The 19,195-nt window shown below is 49.1% G+C and overlaps 2 protein-coding genes across 6 annotated transcripts in view; one reads left to right on the top strand and one right to left on the bottom strand.

Moving 5' to 3' along the window:
* Positions 1-3,434, top strand: part of Morn5 (MORN repeat containing 5) — a 30,112-nt gene extending 26,678 nt beyond the window's left edge. The window contains exon 5 of the mRNA XM_031370035.1: positions 3,241-3,434. Coding sequence (XP_031225895.1) covers positions 3,241-3,314 — 74 coding nt within the window. The 3' untranslated portion in view covers positions 3,315-3,434. The remainder of the gene's footprint in view (positions 1-3,240) is intronic.
* A 2,544-nt stretch (positions 3,435-5,978) lies between these two features.
* Positions 5,979-19,195, bottom strand: part of Lhx6 (LIM homeobox 6) — a 24,186-nt gene continuing 10,969 nt past the window's right edge. For 3 of the 5 annotated variants that reach the window (XM_031370037.1, XM_031370039.1, XM_031370040.1), the window contains exons 5-9: positions 18,224-18,444; positions 15,587-15,687; positions 15,291-15,386; positions 14,933-15,107; positions 5,979-8,100 (exon numbers count right to left, since the gene is read on the bottom strand). In XM_031370037.1, coding sequence (XP_031225897.1) covers positions 8,021-8,100; positions 14,933-15,107; positions 15,291-15,386; positions 15,587-15,687; positions 18,224-18,444 — 673 coding nt within the window. In that variant the 3' untranslated portion in view covers positions 5,979-8,020. Of the gene's footprint in view, positions 8,101-11,379; positions 11,484-14,932; positions 15,108-15,290; positions 15,387-15,586; positions 15,688-18,223; positions 18,445-19,195 lie in introns of all 5 variants that reach the window. The other 2 variants (XM_031370036.1, XM_031370038.1) reach the window with 1 other exon arrangement.

Genomic DNA, 19,195 nt, shown 5'->3' on the forward strand with positions numbered 1-19,195 from the left:
TTGGTTTACTTTTTAGGAGTATTAGTAGTTTTAGGAACCTAGAAATCTTGGATTTCAATGAGTAGAACACATAAAAAGCACCAAGACATTGCACTGCAGGGCAGGATAAAAAAAAAAGCCAATTGATTATTTTAAAATTCTTCCCAGTAACCATAAAAGAAAGAAGATATGGGGAACACCAAGAACAGGAAGGGAAAGCTCTTGCATCTACCACTGCCTTGCCACAATTCACTGTATCACCTTTAATTTTCCTTCAAGCCTCAATTGTTCACGGGCATCCTACCTATAAAAGTCCACGGATGGCTGTGGTTGTTGTTGTGGGGTGGGCAGTGTTTTGTTGTTTTTGCATCATCTCGTTTATTCTGACTTATTATCTCTTCAAAAGCACTTCCTCTCTGTTGTCATATAAATTTCAGAACTGTCATTTCTGCTAGTTGCTAAGTATCCCCTCCCCATGGCTTACAGTGAGAACCCACTGCCCTCTTCCCCAGGCCAGTAGGTTGCTGGCATGTAAGGTACTTAGAAATCATTGGTTGAATGAATTAATGAGTGAGTGAGTGAATGGACAGCAAAGTAGCCATTCCCAAGTTTAGAAACGGACATCATTTTCTGTTCTCTTGATTCTAATCAGCATGGAGACAACTAGATGACTTCCTTAGGATAGTGTCCCAGGGCGGCATTGCCAGGCCAACAAGGTCCCAGACCTTAGGATGTTGCTAAATGCACACACACAGAAGTCTTCCCTCCACTCCTCGCCCCCACCTCCCTCTGCCAAGGCTGATCATTTACAATTGATTAAAGAGTTCGTGGGGGTGTTCTCCCCATCTTTTTTTTGCTTTCCTTCCCTCCTTCTCCCCTCCTGCCAAAAAAAGGAGGAAAATTACCCGAGAAGGTGAAGATGCTCTCAGACAATCATATTAACATATTCCAACAATCGCAATTTGCAAAATAGTAATCACTACTCTCGGGCTCCAGGAGGCATTAATCAAAGCTACAGGTTTAATTCCATTTTAAATATTGATGAAATGTGCTCTGGCAGCCTCACCCTGGCGTGGTAGGGCCAGTGAGGAGGCGCTAGGAGGTGGAGGGAGGGTGGAGGAGCAGCTGCCCGAGAGAAGGCATCTGTGATTCAAATTGGTGGCTATGCAGCCAGGTAGAGAGTGAACAGGGTAGTAAAGAGGGCTGTTAAGTCCATTGCTGTCAATTTGTAATGATCAGGGAGGGGCCTGAGGACTGGTTCAGCACAATACACCCAGTTTGTCTGGTTTCAGGGGTTACCGCTGAAGAGGCTGCAGCTGCACTGATTCCAATAGCCTGGAGACTTCAGAACTGTAATTATCAACCAGGCTGCTCACAGTGTGGCGAAAGTGGGCTCCACCAGCGATTAACTCCTTGTGTGCTGACACATCAGTGGAGCACCCCACCACACACCCTTAGCTTGCCAGCCTCAGCTAGGACAATCAGGCAGCCTGCTTGGGGAAACTGAGGCCACGGGCTGCTTAGGTCAGTCCCCCAAGGCCAGAGCATGCTCAACAGCAAGCTTTTTGTCTTGAGTCACATGCAAAGAAATAATGAGGGTAGACGGGGATAGCCATTCTGGAAGCAACCTTGGCTCCTGCATCATCAGTCTTGGGTGAGAAGTCAGGCTGCGGCTGCTGATGACCTTGCTGAGAGTTCACAGGCCAGAGACAAGTTCTGTGAATAAGCATGATTTTCCCAACCCCTGCTGGATTGTTACAGACCCAATAAGATACAGGGGTTGTGTGGCACATCCAATTATTCATAAACCTCTTCCCACTGCAGGTCTGGCGCTTTTCCTAGGAGGGTGCCCCTAGGCAGGTCCCTAGGCTAGGGAAGGTTTTTAATAGCTGTCTGCTTTGCAGCTTTCAGGGACTCCCCTTGGTCCCCAGTTTCCAGCTTTTATCACCTAAAGAGAATGGGGAGCCCCTTCACCTACCTGAGGCAGTGGGTTAAAGAGAGGTAAGGGGAAAACACCTCCATTTCTGTGGTCTAGAGGTAGCCAGCCAGAGGACAAGGATGGCATAGAAGGACAGGGAGATGAGGAAGGGCAGGCAATAAGGTGGTTGGTGGGAGTACAGGTGAGTAGAATTCTGCTTCCCCATGGTGCTTCTCTCAGAATAAAACCCAGGCAAGTTCTCCCATGTATCCACAAAGGCAGGAGCCCCAGAATTCTGTCCCAGTGCTGGTCCTGCGAGGAGGACAGAGTCAGCCGTAGGTGCAGCTAGCTATGAAACATGAGGCATGGGCAACAAGCAAAGAACAGGAAAAGTGAACCTTACAGCAGAGCAGAAGTCTCATACAATGTGGCTCACAGCACAGTGCCATTCTTGTAAATTAAAAACACATTTGCACACAAAACAGGAGGGCATATTTTATAGAACTGCATGCAATTTTAGGGGTGCCTGCTCTGCCGTTGGAGTGGGTTCCTGTTGTGGTGGGGGAGGGGGCTGGATCTGGATATGTGTGTAGAGGAGAAAGAGAGAAGACAGGAAAATGAAACAAAATTCCATAGAGGGTCCCTGACAGAGAAGTGGAGATGCTGCTCTACAAACTGAAGATTGGGGCTTAGTCAACTGTGAGGCTTGGAAAAGCAGCAGCCATGGGCTCAGATCCTCCTGGGCTCTCCTATATGCTAACCCAGAGGTTGGGCTCAAGTGACAGCCTCCTAGTAAGCCTCTGCTCATCTTCCCAGTGGTAGGAAAGACTCTACTTATGTAGAGGCCATGAGGATGGAGTGCAGGGAGAGGATGTGTTCGGGCCTCTAAGTATAATGCCAGCATAACTATATTCTTCCTTTGCACCTCCCACTTCCTACCTAAGGCTGTGTATCCTAGCACTGTGTGCTAAGGTCTAGCCCAGAGCAGTGGGACTGCTACTCATGGTATGTCAGCAGATGAATGACTGAGTGTAAGGCTGTCACTGCCTGTCAGGATCAAGCCAACTCAAAGTGGCCAAATGCTCTGGCTCTCTTCCTCAGCCCCACCTTCACACTATGAACTCTTCTCTAACTCAGGGTCCAGTTTTCTTTTGCCTAGCCACTCTGCTGAGGGATGCTGTAAACAATTGAAAGGTCTGCTCCAGCCACTGAGAGCTAAACAAACCCCTGGCCCAGCAGTCTGTGCTAGAAGGCACTGCAGGCCCCAAGATCCCATCCGAGGGATTTCCCAGCCTGGGCAGGTCCTACTGAGTACCAGGAGTAACTGGCTTCTCTCCCTACAGATGATGATGAACATGAGTGGATCATCAGGACCTGTCGCAAGGGCTGGCTGCCAACATCCACACAGAAGTCCTAGCCATGAGCCCCTCTGCCTTGGTATCTCACCAGGGACTTCCTTCTGCCCACAGCTAGCCTGGGAAACTGGCTGTAGTCCTAGCTTCAACTTGGGTTTCAGAATAAAGGTTTTCTGCCCCAAGGGTGAGTGCTTTAGAAGAATTTCTTAGAAGATGCTCCCATTTCACCTGCTTCAGTGACACCTTGGTAGACCTGGGCCTAAGCCCAGACTTGCCACTCAGAATGTCTGGAAATGGGGTTGGGCAAGTGCATCCCCAATTACTTCTTATGCACAGAAAGCTCAAGAATCCTCACCTCATGATGTCTAGTTCTTACTGAATGAGCAACTAAGTGGTGAGAGTCTTCTGCATATGGGGGAATCTGTGGCTCTGAGAAGTGTGACTCACTGGGTGACTCACTAGGTCTCAGTAGCTCCCCACTGGCACCTTTCCCCAGGACTGCCTTTCCCTCTAGATCTGTAAAGTGCTTTGGTATCTACCTGGGGTTCAAACCGAAGCTCCATCTCGGCCACCTACCATGCAACTTTGGGCAAGTCACTTCCCTAAGCCTCAGCTTTTGTGTCTATAAAATCGTGATGAAGTGTTGCTGTAGTGGTTGACCTCTCAAACAGTAGAGCAGCTTAGTGAGTTAAATGAGATAATTCAGGAAGCTGGCACCTGGCAGGTGACCAACGTTGACCTTAAAGATCAATTTGTGCCACTATAACCCTAGCACTTGGAAGAGTAAGGCAGACAGATCCCAAGCTCCAGAGCCAGCCAAGGTTATATATCAGAAATAGAAATAAAAATAAATCTGTTTGTTGTGCATATAATCACCCCAGAGAGAGGATGGTAAAATATCCCAGGGCTACTCTTGGGCCCTAAGCATCCTGTATCTGCATGACTATTTGTCTGTGGAGGTTACCCCACTTTAGATACCAGGTTATGATCAATGGTTTACTGGGACTGCCCTGTGGAGATAGAAGCAGGGTCAAGCTAGGGAGAGATCAACAGAAATCTGCAGGGGAAAAACAAACAAACAAACAAACAAACCTCAAACTAGGAATTCAGATTGGATGTGCAGAGAGACATCAGCCAAGGGAGGTTTAGGTCCCTTAGCTAGCTGCACCATGGAGCGAGTAGACCTGGGGAAGCCATCTCTCCCTTCCTAAGTCATCTCCCTTTTCCTAACGTAAGGCTTTACTTACCCTAGGAAACTGACAGGGGAGAGCTTTGCTGCTGGTTCTCAAACTAGGCTTTCAAAAACAGAGGGTACATTAGCAAAAAAACCACATACACACTCGACTATACATACAACTAAGTGTATATTTTCTATCATATACAAATATTTCTCTATCATATACATATCTGAAATATAAACTAGAGGGAGAGGCAGAAAGAAAGCTAGGGGTGGAGAGTACAAGAAAAGAAAAAAGGAGCTGTAAAGATGGCTCAGTTGCTACAGCTCTTGCTGTACAAGCCTGAGGACCTTACTTTTGATTCCCTGGAACCCAGGTGAAAAACCAAGCACAGCGGTCTTGAGCAGTCTGGACCTGTCACTCCAGTGCTGCAGAGATAGAGACAGGAGCTTCTCTCTGGCTTGTTGGCCAGCTGGTCTAGCCAAATTGGTGAGCTCTGTGTTGAGAGAGAGAGAGGAAGAAAGGGAGAAGAGAGAGGGAGAGGGAGAGAGAAGAAAAGAGAGAGAGAGAGAGGGAGAGAGAGGGAGAGGGAGGGACAGGAAGAGAGGGAGAAAGAGAGAGGGAGAGGGGGAGAGAGAGGGAGAGGAAAAGAGAAAGGGGGAGAGAGAGAGAGAAAGAGAGAGAGAGAGAGAGAGAGAGAGAGAGAGAGAGAGAGAGAGAGAGACTGTCTCAGAAAGTAAGGTAGAGAGCTACTGAGGAAAATAATGAATATACCTAGGGCCTCTATGCAGTGCACTGGTGCGAGACACACACACACACACACACACACACACAGACACACACACACACACACACACACACACACACACACACGAAGCACGAAGCAGGTGAGAACGACCCCTTCAGGCAGCTCTACCCTCCATACCCAAGGCTTTGAGTTGAACAAAGGATTTTACAGAGGAACTAGTCAGACAACCTAATCAGAAACTAATCAGGAACTCTTGTGCATATGTGTGGCTCTAGAACCTGACAAAGCCACCATGAAAGTCTGTCTGGTGCTAAAGCTGAAGCCATCATGTTGGATTCTTCCCCAGCAGATCCCTGTGAACCTCTTTCCCTGCCCTCCCCCAACACTCCCGCCTTCATCCCTAGTCTGTAAATCTTACTGGACTGGATCCAGCTCAGATGCCTCGCCCCTCAGGCCCCCAAAATACTCAAGGAATGTCTGTTGACAGCACTGGCCAGACGGAGATCTCCTCCGAGGCAGGGCAGGACTGGACTCTGAGTTTGCAGAGCAGCATGGGACACAGCAGACAGTTGGTGTTCAGAAAGCAGAACAGAGATCAGCAAGTAGCCTGACTTCCCACAAAGTAGTCAATACACAGGGACAACACGGTATCAGAGTAGAAACCCATCACTGTGCCTTAGTCCACTGCCTGTGCTACCAGCTTCCTAGAATTACACCAAGCAGCAGCTCACACCAAAGCCAGGTCCTAAGCCTTTAACTGACAAGAGTTTACCAAGAAAAAACAGAATCCCATGGCATTCTGGGTTTAAGTGCCGGCACTTCTACTCGCATTAACTTTATTTATTACACAAATAAGACATTTACAAAGCACAACATGAAAGGTATGTAACAAAACAGACATTGGTTTTACAAAAAAAGTGCTTACAATTTTTTCCATTTGTGTGTGTTCCCCCCTTTGTGTGTGTGCATGTGTGTGTGTGTGTGTGTGTGTGTGTGTGTGTGAGTGTGTGTGTTTAAATAAATAGCCTCGATGGCCTGTACATTCCCAGGCTGTTCTGAACAGGATAGTGGAGACGTCTGAACTGCAACATGCTACTGCCACGTGATCCACACAAAAAATAGACCCTGGGGGAAAGCTCAAGGCAGAGTGGGTACCAAGCAATCTGGGCTCAGATGGCCACTTGCCACATGGTTGCAATTGGGGTTTTGATCATTAGGAGCAAAAATCAAAGGAAAGATCTGGGTTCCCCAAAGTCAGGGATCAGGCCAGGTTCCTCCTGCTTGAGTCAGTGCCTGGCACAGGGTGCTAGAGTTCTGAACCAAACCACACTCACAACATTCTGGGAGGTGCTTTCTCTTTGTCCTCAGTCAGTTGACAATTTTTGGAAGGGAAAAGATGCAAGTTCCCTCTAGGGTGTCACCCATGCCTAACCCTCCTCCAGGTCCCGTAGCAACAGCATGTTGGTCTCATCCCAACTTCAAGCATGGGAATTCTGAAACCTTATCCAGACTCCGAGAGATAGAGTGCTGTGATCGATTAGCGATGTCTGCCACAGGTGAAGCAGGAACAGCAACTGCATACATACTATGAATTTGCCTTTCCTGTCCTGGAGTCTTCTCAAAACAAGGAGGAAGACTTTGGCTAACACATGCTGCTAGGCAGCCTCTGGTGAGAAGAAGTGCATCAGGCCACCAAGTGGTTCTAGACTTATAGGATAAGCTTGGGACAAATGGGCATCCCCTGAAAACAGAAAGCAGGGAGCCTGTGTAACCTGAGACCTCTGTTTAGAGCTGGCCTCTGCTCTTAGGAGTGGGTGGAGCTGGCTCTGTGCAGTTGGTGCCAGCTGGAATCCTAGGCTTGGCATGTACTCACTGAGGCCATGGGCACCTCTCTTCCCTCGGGGATGAATCAGAACTAATATTCTGGCTGCCATTTCTCTGGGCTCTGTTCCTTGGTCCTCGTGAATAGTTTCACCCCACCCCTAGAGAAGACTGGCTCAGGCCCTCATCTCGGGACTGAAAAGTGGCCAACAAGGGTCCCTAATGCTAGCCCACCTAAACATTCAGTGGTGTCATCGTGCAGATTGGATGCCATCCTTTCCACGACTCCTGCTGGGTAATTAGGTGGGGGAAGCCCCCCCACAAGTTTCCTCTTTTCTCTCCATGAAACTCTCATCACCTCTTCACGTCCAGCGTACCCAGTCCTTCTCCTCCAAGCCAATTGGGGGGGGGGGATCTTTGGCACCCATCCCTGCCCATCCCTCTGCCTCTTCATCTGGGCAGGCCTCCATCTCTGCCCTGTTGGGCCTCTCAGGGTTGGTCAGTGTCTCTTCTTTTTCTGAGTTAACTTGACATAACCAGACAGATGGAAATGATAAAATTAGAACACAGCTTCCTTTGGGGACATCCCACAAACACTGTAGAGTTTTCCAGACAAAAGCAGCAGAGTATATAATGTTGGGGGTTGTAGGCTATTCAGAATTCGGAGATGGTTCCAAGGAAGTAGTAAATAAAGGCCAATATGGGGGAGAAGAAAACCTGTGAAATAGGAGGCTGTTGTTGACTCTCCGTTGAATCAGCCATTGCTGCTGTGATCTGCTGGGTGGTTAAGCATGACTCCCAGTTGATGAGGAAAGACAGGCTGCTTGTTTTCATGCTGATGCCACATTTCAGGGAGCCTGCCTTCCCAGAGAGGGACTCTGCTGCTCCTGGTGGGTTCTGGTTCTCAGCAGGAGAGGGAAAGACTGGGCCTGGGTTGATGGGGCCACTGGCAGAGGGCAGGACAGCAGCGGGTGAGGGTGTATGCAGAGGTGGTGGATCCCTGGCAGCTGGATGCTGGATCTCAGCGGCTGAGGGGCAGCTGTGTGGTGCCCATGGACAGATGTGCAAGCGCCGGCAGCGTTAGTACTGAAAAAGGATGACCTGCAAGAAAAGGGCAATGGACGTGTCTAAACTGGTGCCTTCTGCACGCAGCAGCCCTGGGGGACTGTCAGACCTGGAGAAGAATGGTGGGCTCAGAGCTTAGACCTGGGATCACGCCCCAGTTCTCCGTTTACGTGCTGTGAAACCTTGGGCAGCTCACGTCCCTTCCCCAAACCTGTTTCCTCATGTGTAAATAGTAATGGCAAAATCTCTCAGAGCAAGAGCAGCAGCAGAGACCCACCATGCGCTTCACTCTGGATCCTGTGAACATGTGTGGAGCTATTACTACAACACATTGCAACTGTGGTAATTTATTATTTGCCATTTTATTAATCCCTGACTTCCCAATTATGAATTGTGCTTTATCATGTGTGTATATATATTTATATTTGTGTATATATATATATGTATATATATGTATATACATATATATATATGTATATATAGTTCAGGCATCCATAGAAATAGCCTCCATATACAGAGGACCACTGATAAGCAAAAGCTACTGAGTACCTTCTGTGCGCCAGGCACGTGTGTTAGGCTCTTCACACACATTGCTTCTCATTTTAACAGTATCGTAGGAGGTCAGAAACTATTATAGCCCCATTTAGCAGAGGCAGAAACTGGAGTTGCAAGAAGCTATTTGTACTCAAAGATCTTAGGGGGAGGAGGTCACAGATCTGGTACTCTGGTGGCCTGATTCTAACATTCCTCACCAAACCCTGGATATAGCTTTTCTTTGGGCCTGAAGGACACCTGGCTTTGAGCTCTTGTTAAAAAAACAAAACAAAAACTCTTCTCTTCTGGGGGCTGCATTCTTCCCACCTGATGGAGGCCAGCCTAGCCCTGACTTCTAAGACCCTTTTAAATCCTAATGCTGTGGGATCCAGGTATATGACCAGGAAGAAATCTGGTTCTGGAAATGTAACAGGTCTATGGCACCAAATGATGGAGCTAGGAAGATCCACCCAGCCCCAGTGCCAGCACTAGCCTACATGAGTGGACCAGCCCCATGGGGACTCCAAGTCTCCCCACAGGTCTCCTAATACCTTCCTCTGCTGTCTGTCCTGCCCCACACTTGTGACACAGCAGACCTCACTCATATGCAGATGTGAGCAGATGTGGCTGGCAGAGGTGCTTAGGAGCTGGCAAGCAGGCCAACAGAAGAGGGTAGTGGGTCATGCGGGAAGGACACAGACAATACAACAGAACTCCTGGCAACAAAGCTGGGGACATAGCCCAGCAACAGAGCTTCTGGCTCAACAGACAAACCCAGAAGCCAGGAACCCAGAGGCAAAGCTGCCATCACCCAGCCTGGCACATCTTTCAGGCTGAACCAGACACAATCCCAGCTCAGTGAGGCATCTGAGAAATAAAGGGTCTCCTCTGAGCCTAACCCTGTGCACTTTCAAGACTCCCCTGACTCAAATGATCCACAAGCTGGGCCTTTTGTGACATGGCTTCTGCCAGTTCCCCCTCCCTGGGCTTCAGCCTCACTGGGCATCAGGGGTCTTCCAAGCTCTGTCTTCTGCATGCATTTGTGTATCAGGTGTTCTTTTGACATGGACGTCCTTCTCTTTCCTGCCTTTCCCCTTGAGCTTGCCACACCCTCTTCTGAATCTTCCGAGTTCTATCTACTCCATCACCCTAGAGAGTAACTACCCAAAACCTGGGCTAAACCACACAGCCCTTGAAGGCAAAGGTTCTATACTCTCCCTCCTCTGTACCAGTGTTAGGTCTCAAAGGTCAAACACCCCAGCTTCAAGTCAGTGGTGCTAGGATGCCAGTCAGCTCTGCCACGTTTGCTGTGGCCTGGGTGTTGCTCTGAGCCTCAATTTCTGTGGGCTTGAAATGGAGAGCATTATAAGGCCCCTAAGGGATGCCAAGAATGACGAGGTCAGAGAAAGTATAAACAGCAAAGTGCTGCACAAGAACAGCAATGACGAAACCATGCAGACTTCAGATCCCAATACTTGGCATTCCCAGAACAAAGAGCACCACCTCTCTGAACTTGTTTCTCTGTCTTTACAATGAAAAGATCATGTCCACACCAAAGGAGTGTCAACCAGTATGTGTAAAGTGCCAACCTCAAACTGAAAAGGAGTTCAACAATCAGCAGATCTCACTGTGGATTAGAAGCTCAGAGAGTGTCTACCTGGCACCTGTGCACCAGATTCTCATGCAGTATTATCATAGTTAATAACCACTGGGTTATTTGAACCTCCACCTTCCAGCCCTTGTCCCATGGTGTCCACCACCTAGCAAGCTCTGCACACAGCAGGTTTCAGAAAGCAATGGCAGAAAACCTGCCCTGGAAGGAGTATTCTCTTCCCTGGGTAGCCCTTCAGAATGACAAGAGGCAGTGTTACTCAGGCTGGTGTCTGTTGCTCCTCATTTCCCCTGGCTTGGGGATCTGTGTTTTCCCAAACTGCCTCTGGGATTCTGAAGTACACCAAGACTGAGAGCTGCTAAGAACAGTGGCACCTCAGAGCTCCTGCTTCTCATGTGTTCACCCTACTCAGCTTCACTGGGGACCATCCCCACGTCCCTGCTTCCTGGTAAAGTCCAAATCCCCCACACCCCACTTAGCATCCTTAGGGCTTCGTTTCTCATCACCGTCCCCTCACCCAGGCTCTCTTTCTACTCATCTGAAATAAAGACTTGTTTGGGAGTCACGGCATTGAGGACTAACTGTGGTGCTTCAGAACTGAAGTGGTAAGGCTCACAGCCACTCCTGGGTACAGCTAAAGCAGACTTTCAACTCTCAGGTGGACAAGGGTAAACAAAGCCACAGCCTGGGCAACACTTATGCATCCTCAGAGGGTGTTCAGTATCGATGCCTGGAGCAACCACAGATTCACATCCACAGAGAAGGCCCTGCCACTTGAACCTGTTTGGAACCTGCTTGTCCTGAGACCTACTGGCCCTAGGTAGTTACTGCCAATAGTTCCAGGCAGTGACAAATGAAGAAAGCCACAGGTAATGGGGAAGTAGAATGGTGTGGGATAGAAACCCACCCCAGAACCTCAAAGCATAAGTAAATAAGAAGGCCTCCCCGCCAAGGGACAGGAAGGACAGAGCTACAAAGAGGACTTCAGAGAAGTTGGGCACATGGAACACACAAGTAGCTGCTCTGATGACTGCCTTGGGGCCACACTGGGGGCCTGAGAGATCTGCCACAATGTGGCATGGTAACCACTCAGTGGTAGGGAATGCTGCCAGAAACCCATTCCCAGCAGGACGGCTCTGACCCACCAGACATAGCCAGGCTCCATTTACCTTCTCACCCCGGTTGGAGAGCGGCCCATCCATATCGGCTTTGAGGTGGACAGGGGGCGCGGTGTAAGGCAGTCGGCAGTGCACCTGCCCGCACTGTACCTGACCTGTGGACGAGAGGATGCCTTGGAGCCCATCCCCCAGGCTCCACACAGGATCCCCACCTATTGTGTGCTTTGCAAGCTGAAGCCTGATCACTAACCCAGAGTTTTATCTTCGCTGCTTGCTGCCTGGATGGCCCCGGGAAAGGTCTCAACTGAGCTGGCTGCAATGCTACACATGTGAAGGGCTTTATCAGGTTCTATGGCCCAGCTCACTGATAAGTCGACACCCCAATATGAATATATACAAACCCCCTCCTGCAAACAAAGATGTTCCCACCTATTCAGACCTTCATCCTCAACATTCTGATTTCCAGAGCATCACCAAGAGAGCTTACCAACTGCCTCCTAAGACAACCTGTTCTTATGTGTCACTGCCCTGCTCATAACTACAGCCCAACAAACAGTCCCTGTCCTGCTGCATTTCATCCTTCCTTGATTAGCCCTAATCACCTGACTTACGTATAATTTCATTGCTCATTTAACACTGTCTCTTCATCAATTAGAATGCAGGCTCTATGACAGCGTGATTTTCCCCCAAACCGTTCTGGTTTTCTAGTACCTAGGATGAGGTCTAGAATATGCAAAGCACTTTTTTTTTTAAATGCTATTTTATGAATACAGGTGCTTGGCCTGTATGTATGCCTGCATGTATGCCTCCATGTATGTCTGCATTTTTTTTTTGTCTGTGCACCACTTATGTGGCTTGTACCCATGGAGGGAAGAAGAGGACACTGGAACCCCTAGAACTGGAGTTATAGACAGTTTTGAGCTGCCATGTGGGTTTTAGGTATTGAACCACTGTCCTCTTAAAAAGCACCCAGGGCTCCTAATCACTGAGCCATCTCTCCAAGCCCTTGCAAAGTACTCTGTAATATTTGTTTAATGAACTTCTGTACCCTATTCCAACATCTAAAGCTGTTGAGGAAAGCTGGGCAGTTGTGGCATACGTCTTTAATCCCAGTACTCTGATAGCAGAGGCAGAAGTGTCTTTGAGTTAGAGGCCAGCCTGGTCTATAGAGCAAGTTCTGGGACAGCCAGCGTTACACAGGGAGACCTTGCCTCAAGCAAATAAACAAACAAAAACAGCAACAACAAACACCTGGTGAGGAAAGCCCATCATTGGTTCCAATCCAAGTCCCTTGCGTGTCCCTCTTTACCGCTCCAGCACAGCATTCATTTGCCGTTTCTTCTCTAGACTGTCCTACTTGCTCACAGAAAGAGCCTAGACAGATACTTGAAGGGGTGAGTTAGGACAAGCCACTGTGCCTTTCTGAGACTCTGTTCTCTCTTCTGCAGGGTAAGGCAATTGTATTTGATTGAGGATTCTTAACTCCCTGGGTGTTCAAGAAATCTCTGAACAGCTTCAAATTACTCAAATAACTGTCTGCACATTTTTTGGAGTCTGGCTCCAAAGGTGGTGGTTTTCTTTTTTCTTTTAATGATTTGAAATCAAATTCTAAGCACTGAATTTCATTGACTGAAAAGTAGAAGGCCACTCCCCCCAACCTCACCTCTGGGATCTGTTTCTAAACCCTATACTCAGTTTACAGCTTTAATATTTCAGAAAACCCAAGACTCCATGGAAAGTAAACTGCTGGTTTGTCCTCTAAGTCACACGACAGAGGTGTGTTCTGACTTCCAGGAACAGAAAGGAAAGCACAGCTCCTGCTCTAGAAGCAAAGAGAGATCTAGGCTTGATCAACAGAACACATAAAACTGATCCTACCCTCAACAGAAGTCACCTAGACCCGTTACTAACCACATACCAAGTATTAGCTGGCTGCCAAGACCCCGGTAACCAGAGAGTCCCCAGTCTTTGGCACTTTCAGTAAGTATTTAATAGGTTCTATTCAAGCTGAACATTAAGTCATTGTTTAGAAACAAAAGGGGAAAAGCTCCCTCCTGACGAGCAGAAGGTTCAGAAATGGAACTGCATCGAGAGACAGTTCCAGCTGGCAGCCTGATGCAGCAGACAGGACCCTGATCCTTGCTCTGCCAACTAAACCCACAGTGCATCCCAAAGCAGCTAAGCCTTCGCCTGTATGTATGTACTACATGGGACCTTTAAGCCAGTTATCTCGGTGATGTGCACGACACTGCCTTGAGGTGGCTACTCTCATTGTCCTTGTTTTTACAGAAGAGGAAACGGGATGGTGATCCAAGAAATTCACCCAACATCACCAAGCTATGAAGTGGCAAGGGTGGGATTTGATCCCTGCCAGTTACACCACAGCCCAAATGTGATCACTAGAGTCCCTGGAGCTTACAGTGGACCCTTTCGTTCCCTCATCTATATAGTGTCTAGAGACTGAGAGGGCATCACCTCTGGCACAAAGAAGGTGCTCCTTAAGCAAGAATTGGATCCCCTTTTAGTTGGAGCCTAAGATGATTGTTTGAAAGTGAAGTATGAATGTGTATGTCCCCCCGACTTCCCGCTTTTGGTCATACCCAGCTTTGAGGAAAGGACCCCAAAGGGAAGGAAAGAGATTTTGAATTAAGCACCTGCTCAGTAGCTGGCTCACTGACTCTTCATGCCTCACAAATCTAAGCCAAGCTTCATTCATCCAGGTTCCAGCTTCAAGGTCATTTCACCACCACAAACCCACCCCTCTAGTGCTTACTGTCTCTATTGGGGCCATAGCTCGGTGGCACAACACTTGCTATCACACCCATATGGGTTTCAGGAAGGAGGAAGGGAAGGAGGAAAGAAGAGAGATAGACAGACTGAAACAGAGGGATTTGTCTCTCCATTGGAATGTGAGTGAGTCCCATTTATTGACTCTTGTATCTCAGTGCTAAGAACACAGGAAGTACTCAGAGTCTGGATGCCCATGTCAATCAATTCTCAACATCCTTTGAAAGTATTATCACTATTCTAGTTCACAGATGAGGAAACAGATAGGTTCGAGGAGATTCTGTGACTTGTCCAAAGGTCTCACAGCCCTAAGTGGTCATGCCACCCTGGCCTCTGCTCCCCAAATGCACCCATACCAGGATGCCTTCTGAGCCAGGGTTTGCCCACTTTTCAGTTTCCTCAGTCTATGCGCTTCAGTAAATCTTCCCCATCCTTCAGAGCTCAGCTTGCTCAGAGGCAGTCCTCATGCCCCAGCATCTCCGGACACTCCCACCCAGCATCTTTCCTGTAGGAATCACTGCAATGAAAACCATACGTACACCTGAGTTCTGTCCTAAACTGTCTTGCCCATCAGAAGCAGACTCCCTGGTCCCTATAGCCCTCATCCCGCTCACATGCTCACTGGCTGCTTGAAGTTTTATTGGTTCCCTCTACCAAGGGCTCAACTCACTGAAGAAGGGAGAGAAACTGACCAGCTTCACATCTTCATCCACCAGGCTACCTCCCTGAGGTCCCCGCCCCTCAAACGAAGCCCAGGAGCAGGCCTCAGCGCCCCCTTCCCCGCTGGCCTGGCGAACCCAGACTCCGCATCACTTACTCTCGATGTAGCCGTGCAAGGTGACCATACGCGCCCTCTCTGGGCTGCTGAAAGGAGAATAGTGGATGTCGTCGGACAGGGCGGAGGGGAGGCGGGACGGGGGTGCCCCAGAGGGCGGCACTGGGTGCTGCGGTGTATGCTTTTTATGACGCGCTCGGCAGTTTTGAAACCACACCTGGAACGACAGCCTCTGCACTCTCAGTAATCAAGGAAAAGGGTCAACCCGTGCCGACTGGGGACCTCAGTCCATACTGGAGAGGGGCGGTCACGTGCACGCGCGACCATCCGTACCACTACGAGCTTCAGCGCTTCCCTGAGGTCCGCCCCAGACCTGAAGGCCGAGACCCCGGAGCCCCACCTGGATGACCCTGCGACTGAGGCCCGTCATGTCCGCTAGCTTCTGCAGCGTCTGCGCATCGGGGTTGTTGTCCTGCGCGAACTGCGCCTGCATAACCTGTGGGGCGCAGAAGGGCCCTGAGACCTCCGCCCAATCAGAGGCTCGGGGTCCGAGGCCACGCCCCAGGCAGTTTCAGCCCTGGCGCGGTCTCACGCGGGTCCCCCCCAACACACACACAAGGGGCGGAGCCACAAGTCCCGCACAGCCACGCCCACTCCGAGGCCCCGCCCACACACTTCTGGGCTCGCCCTGGGTACCTGCAATTGTTCTGCGGTGAAGGACGTCCGCGCGCGCTTGGCTGGCTTGGGCTGACTGTCCTGTTCCGAGGGCACTGCCCCCTCCAACGTGAGACCGTTCCCTGGGGGGCGACAGAAGCGGCTGACCACGCGTCCCCATCTCTTCTAGTGGCAGCCTGGAAAGGACGGGGTGGGGGGGAGCTTGTCCCTGGAAGGGTCAGGAGCGAGTGGCTGGGAGCGGGGATCCCACGGCCCTAGTCCTCGAGCCCAGAGCTTCCTTTCCATACTATAACCCTTTTTTTTTTTTTAAGAGAGGAAACTAAGGGTCAGAGAGAAGAAAGCTCCTGACTGGGAACCCCAAATCCTCTGCCTCGGAATTGGAACCGAGCTGACCCCCACCGTCTGTCTTAGATGAGTTGGCGGGAAATCAAGGTGGAGACTTAAAAAGAGGAAGGAGCGGGAGGGAGGAGGAAAAGGAGGAAGGGGAAGGGAGGAGGAGGAAGAGTAACAGCAGCAACAACAACAGCAAGAGTTGCAGGAGCTATAACCCTCTCCCCCCACCTTTTTTTTGAGACTTTTTCTGTGTAGCCCTGGCTGTCCTGGAACTCGTTCTGTAGATAAGGCTGGCCCCTGACTCACACAGATCCACCTGACTGCCTCCCGAGAGCTGGGACTAAAGGCGTGCTACATCGGCAACTTTTGAAGTATTTAAAACTATTACATTTTATCTTCTCCAAAGTATAATTTATTAACTGGGATATATCTTAAGTGTTGTCTTTCTGCTTTATAGTACTTTGGCTACTATGATTGTAAACCAGCAAATATATTCAAATAATATATATTTTAGCAGTTCGTTTTTCTGAATGCAAATATGAGACACTGTTCTTACCAAAAGCCCAAAATTCTGACAAGAACAAAGAGGGAGAAAAGTCACCAGTGACTCCACCACTCAGGGATAACCACGGCTTACAATTTGCTGTAATGTTTTAATTAGGGGGGGAAACTATGCAGAAAGAAAAAAAACTACATGTACAAAGGGAAAAATAGAAACGTAAACAGGGAGATAATGATATGCAGAATGATTTCAACTTTTTCTTTAACCATGTCTCTTCATTTTTCTATAATGAATGTGTGTGTGTGTTGTTTTTGTTTAAAAGAAAAGCAATAGCTAATGCTGATGATGGTCAGTGACCTGAAGCCCCAAGTGTTCAAGTTTCCCTGCAGAGGCTGTCATTGGCAAGGCCGTGGCTAAGGGTGGCCCTGGGTGGTCCAGGAGTGAAAGGAGGCTGTGGTTTACTGATTAACCATGGTGTAGAGGAAGCTCTGACTCCTGAGCCCACCCCTTCTGCTGACTTGCCAAACTATATAGATACAGGCAACTTCAGCATGCACCAAGTTCAGTTGCTCCCCACTTAGCTACTGATCCCAGCAGGAGAAAATGATGGCCTTGGTGAGGTCATGGCCAGTAACACGGTTTTTGTTTGTTTGTTTGTTGTTTGCTTTTTGGGTTTTTTTTTTTTGTCCCTTACTAGCCCTCCCACTGATGCTTAGAAATTGAGGTAGGGTGGTCCATATTCCTCTCACTAGAGAAGCTGTGTGAATGTTAATATTCTTTGAAAAGCAGGCAGGATAACAGTTAGTGTGCCTAGATTTTTTTTAGATGGAAAAATGAAACTCAGAGGCAACCACATTCCAGGAGCCTCCGGGCTGTTGAAAGGGTTTCTCTAGCGGAGGGGATATAGCTTGGTGCAGTGTGCGGTATTATGATAGGTAAGACACTGAGCTTCCGAGCAGACCTACAAGATGTAAGCTTTGGCAGGGTACAGACTGCAGATAACCTCTGCTGCTTTTCTAGCTATGAACAGGAATATAGCACCAAGCTCCTAAAAAGGGCTGTAAGGCTTCACGCATGCAACCACATTCCAAGGATGTAACAGGGGAACCATGGGAAGGGTTGCTGCCTCTGTCCATGGCTCCATTTCCCTTTTAGGATTCCCTCACCTCCTCTTCTTCTACATCACTCCGCGCCCCAGCCCCATTGCTCGTGCCCCGTTGAAGACTTTCACCAAGACTCTAGGATAAATGTCTTGGGAAAATCATGCCAGAGCCAAAGGAGATTCAAGCAAGGAACAGTCTAGTCCAACATCTAGGTATGATGGGCAGATGAAGGATGGAAAGACGCCCAACGAGAAAAAGAAAACCTCATCTGCTGGCATTGTATGGTAAAGCCGCGTCTCCAAGACTCAGAGACCGATCACTTTTAAATTTTTATATTCAGAACCTCTGATCTAAGATGACCCACCCTTAGCCTCTGGCTTTGTGTGGCCCATAAGGAAGTGGGAAGAATGTGGGTTATATCTTATCTCTTGGACTGTCCAGGCAGCTGGCCAGTGGAACGGGGTGGAGATTACCCGGCAGGCCAACGAGCAGGTAGGCTGCCCGGAGCTGTTGTGAGAGTCTTATAAGGTTCGGTAGTGATTTAGTGGCCCATGCAAATGACGGAGCCAGAGCGCACGTTCCACGTGTAGCCCCACCCCATGCTGCCTCCAGGTGTTCCAGGGACGGCTCAGCCGGTACAACTGTGCGGACCACGAACCTGGGTGCTAGGGAACGTAGGAAAGGGCTGGGACTAGGTGCCGGGTTGGGCGGGATGGGTACCGTTCTCGGCGGCCCTCTTGAGGTTCTCGATCATGGTGTCATAATGGATGCGGCAAAGCACCTTCTCCTCAACCAGGCCAAATTCCTCACCGGTGGATAGCTGGCGCTTGCAGGAAAAACAGGCGAAGCATGCCAAGTGGTAGGCATTGCCGCGCGCGCGCCGCACCCAGTCACTGGCATAGATTTGTCTGCCGCACCGGGCGCACTTGGTTCCAAATCGGCTGCAGGACAAAGGGAACAAGAAAAATAATGTTTAGACGGGGCGTCTTTCTCCTGCTCTACCGCTCAGGGCACACGTTGCCCAGGGTTCACCGGGCCCCCACGCCCCCACATTACCTTACACTTGAATCCATTACTCCTGTGCATCCAAGTCCCACCAAGAAGATGATTGGGAATGAAATTTTTATTTCCTTCTTGCTTTGCTGAGTGTTTCGAATACTCTACAACAACCACTTAATATTTGCATATTTGTTCATTATGTTTGAACATTTGTTCATTAGAATACACCATGGGTGTTAGGAAAACACAACAGTACTCCTAGCAGGGAAAGTTTTGAACATCACTTGCCTTGCAAGATTCTAATGCTTCACAGAGGTGTTCTCAATTCTCATTTGCCGAGAAGGAAATCTGGGAATCCAGGGCCTAGAATAAGTTTCACTAGATCATACATTCATCACCTCATACATCCACTAACTACATCAAGGACAGGGACCGCCCCCCCCCCAGCAGGCCTGACTCCAAAGATGAAGCTGTAGTCTCAGCTCTTCTTGGAATACACTTACACACACTCATTAGCTTTGGGACCCCAGATCACTGAATTGCTCTGACTTCCTATTTTCTTTGATTGGAGCTGTGAAGATGACCATGGTGATGACTGCTATTTGCTTAGTGCCTATCAGTCAACCAAGGACCCAAGAAGTCCGGAGGAGGAGGAGGAGAAGGAGGAGGAGGAGGAAGAGGAGGAGGAGGAGG

This window comes from Mastomys coucha, unplaced genomic scaffold (genome assembly GCF_008632895.1).
Source record: "Mastomys coucha isolate ucsf_1 unplaced genomic scaffold, UCSF_Mcou_1 pScaffold15, whole genome shotgun sequence".
Taxonomy (NCBI): Eukaryota; Metazoa; Chordata; class Mammalia; order Rodentia; family Muridae; genus Mastomys; species Mastomys coucha.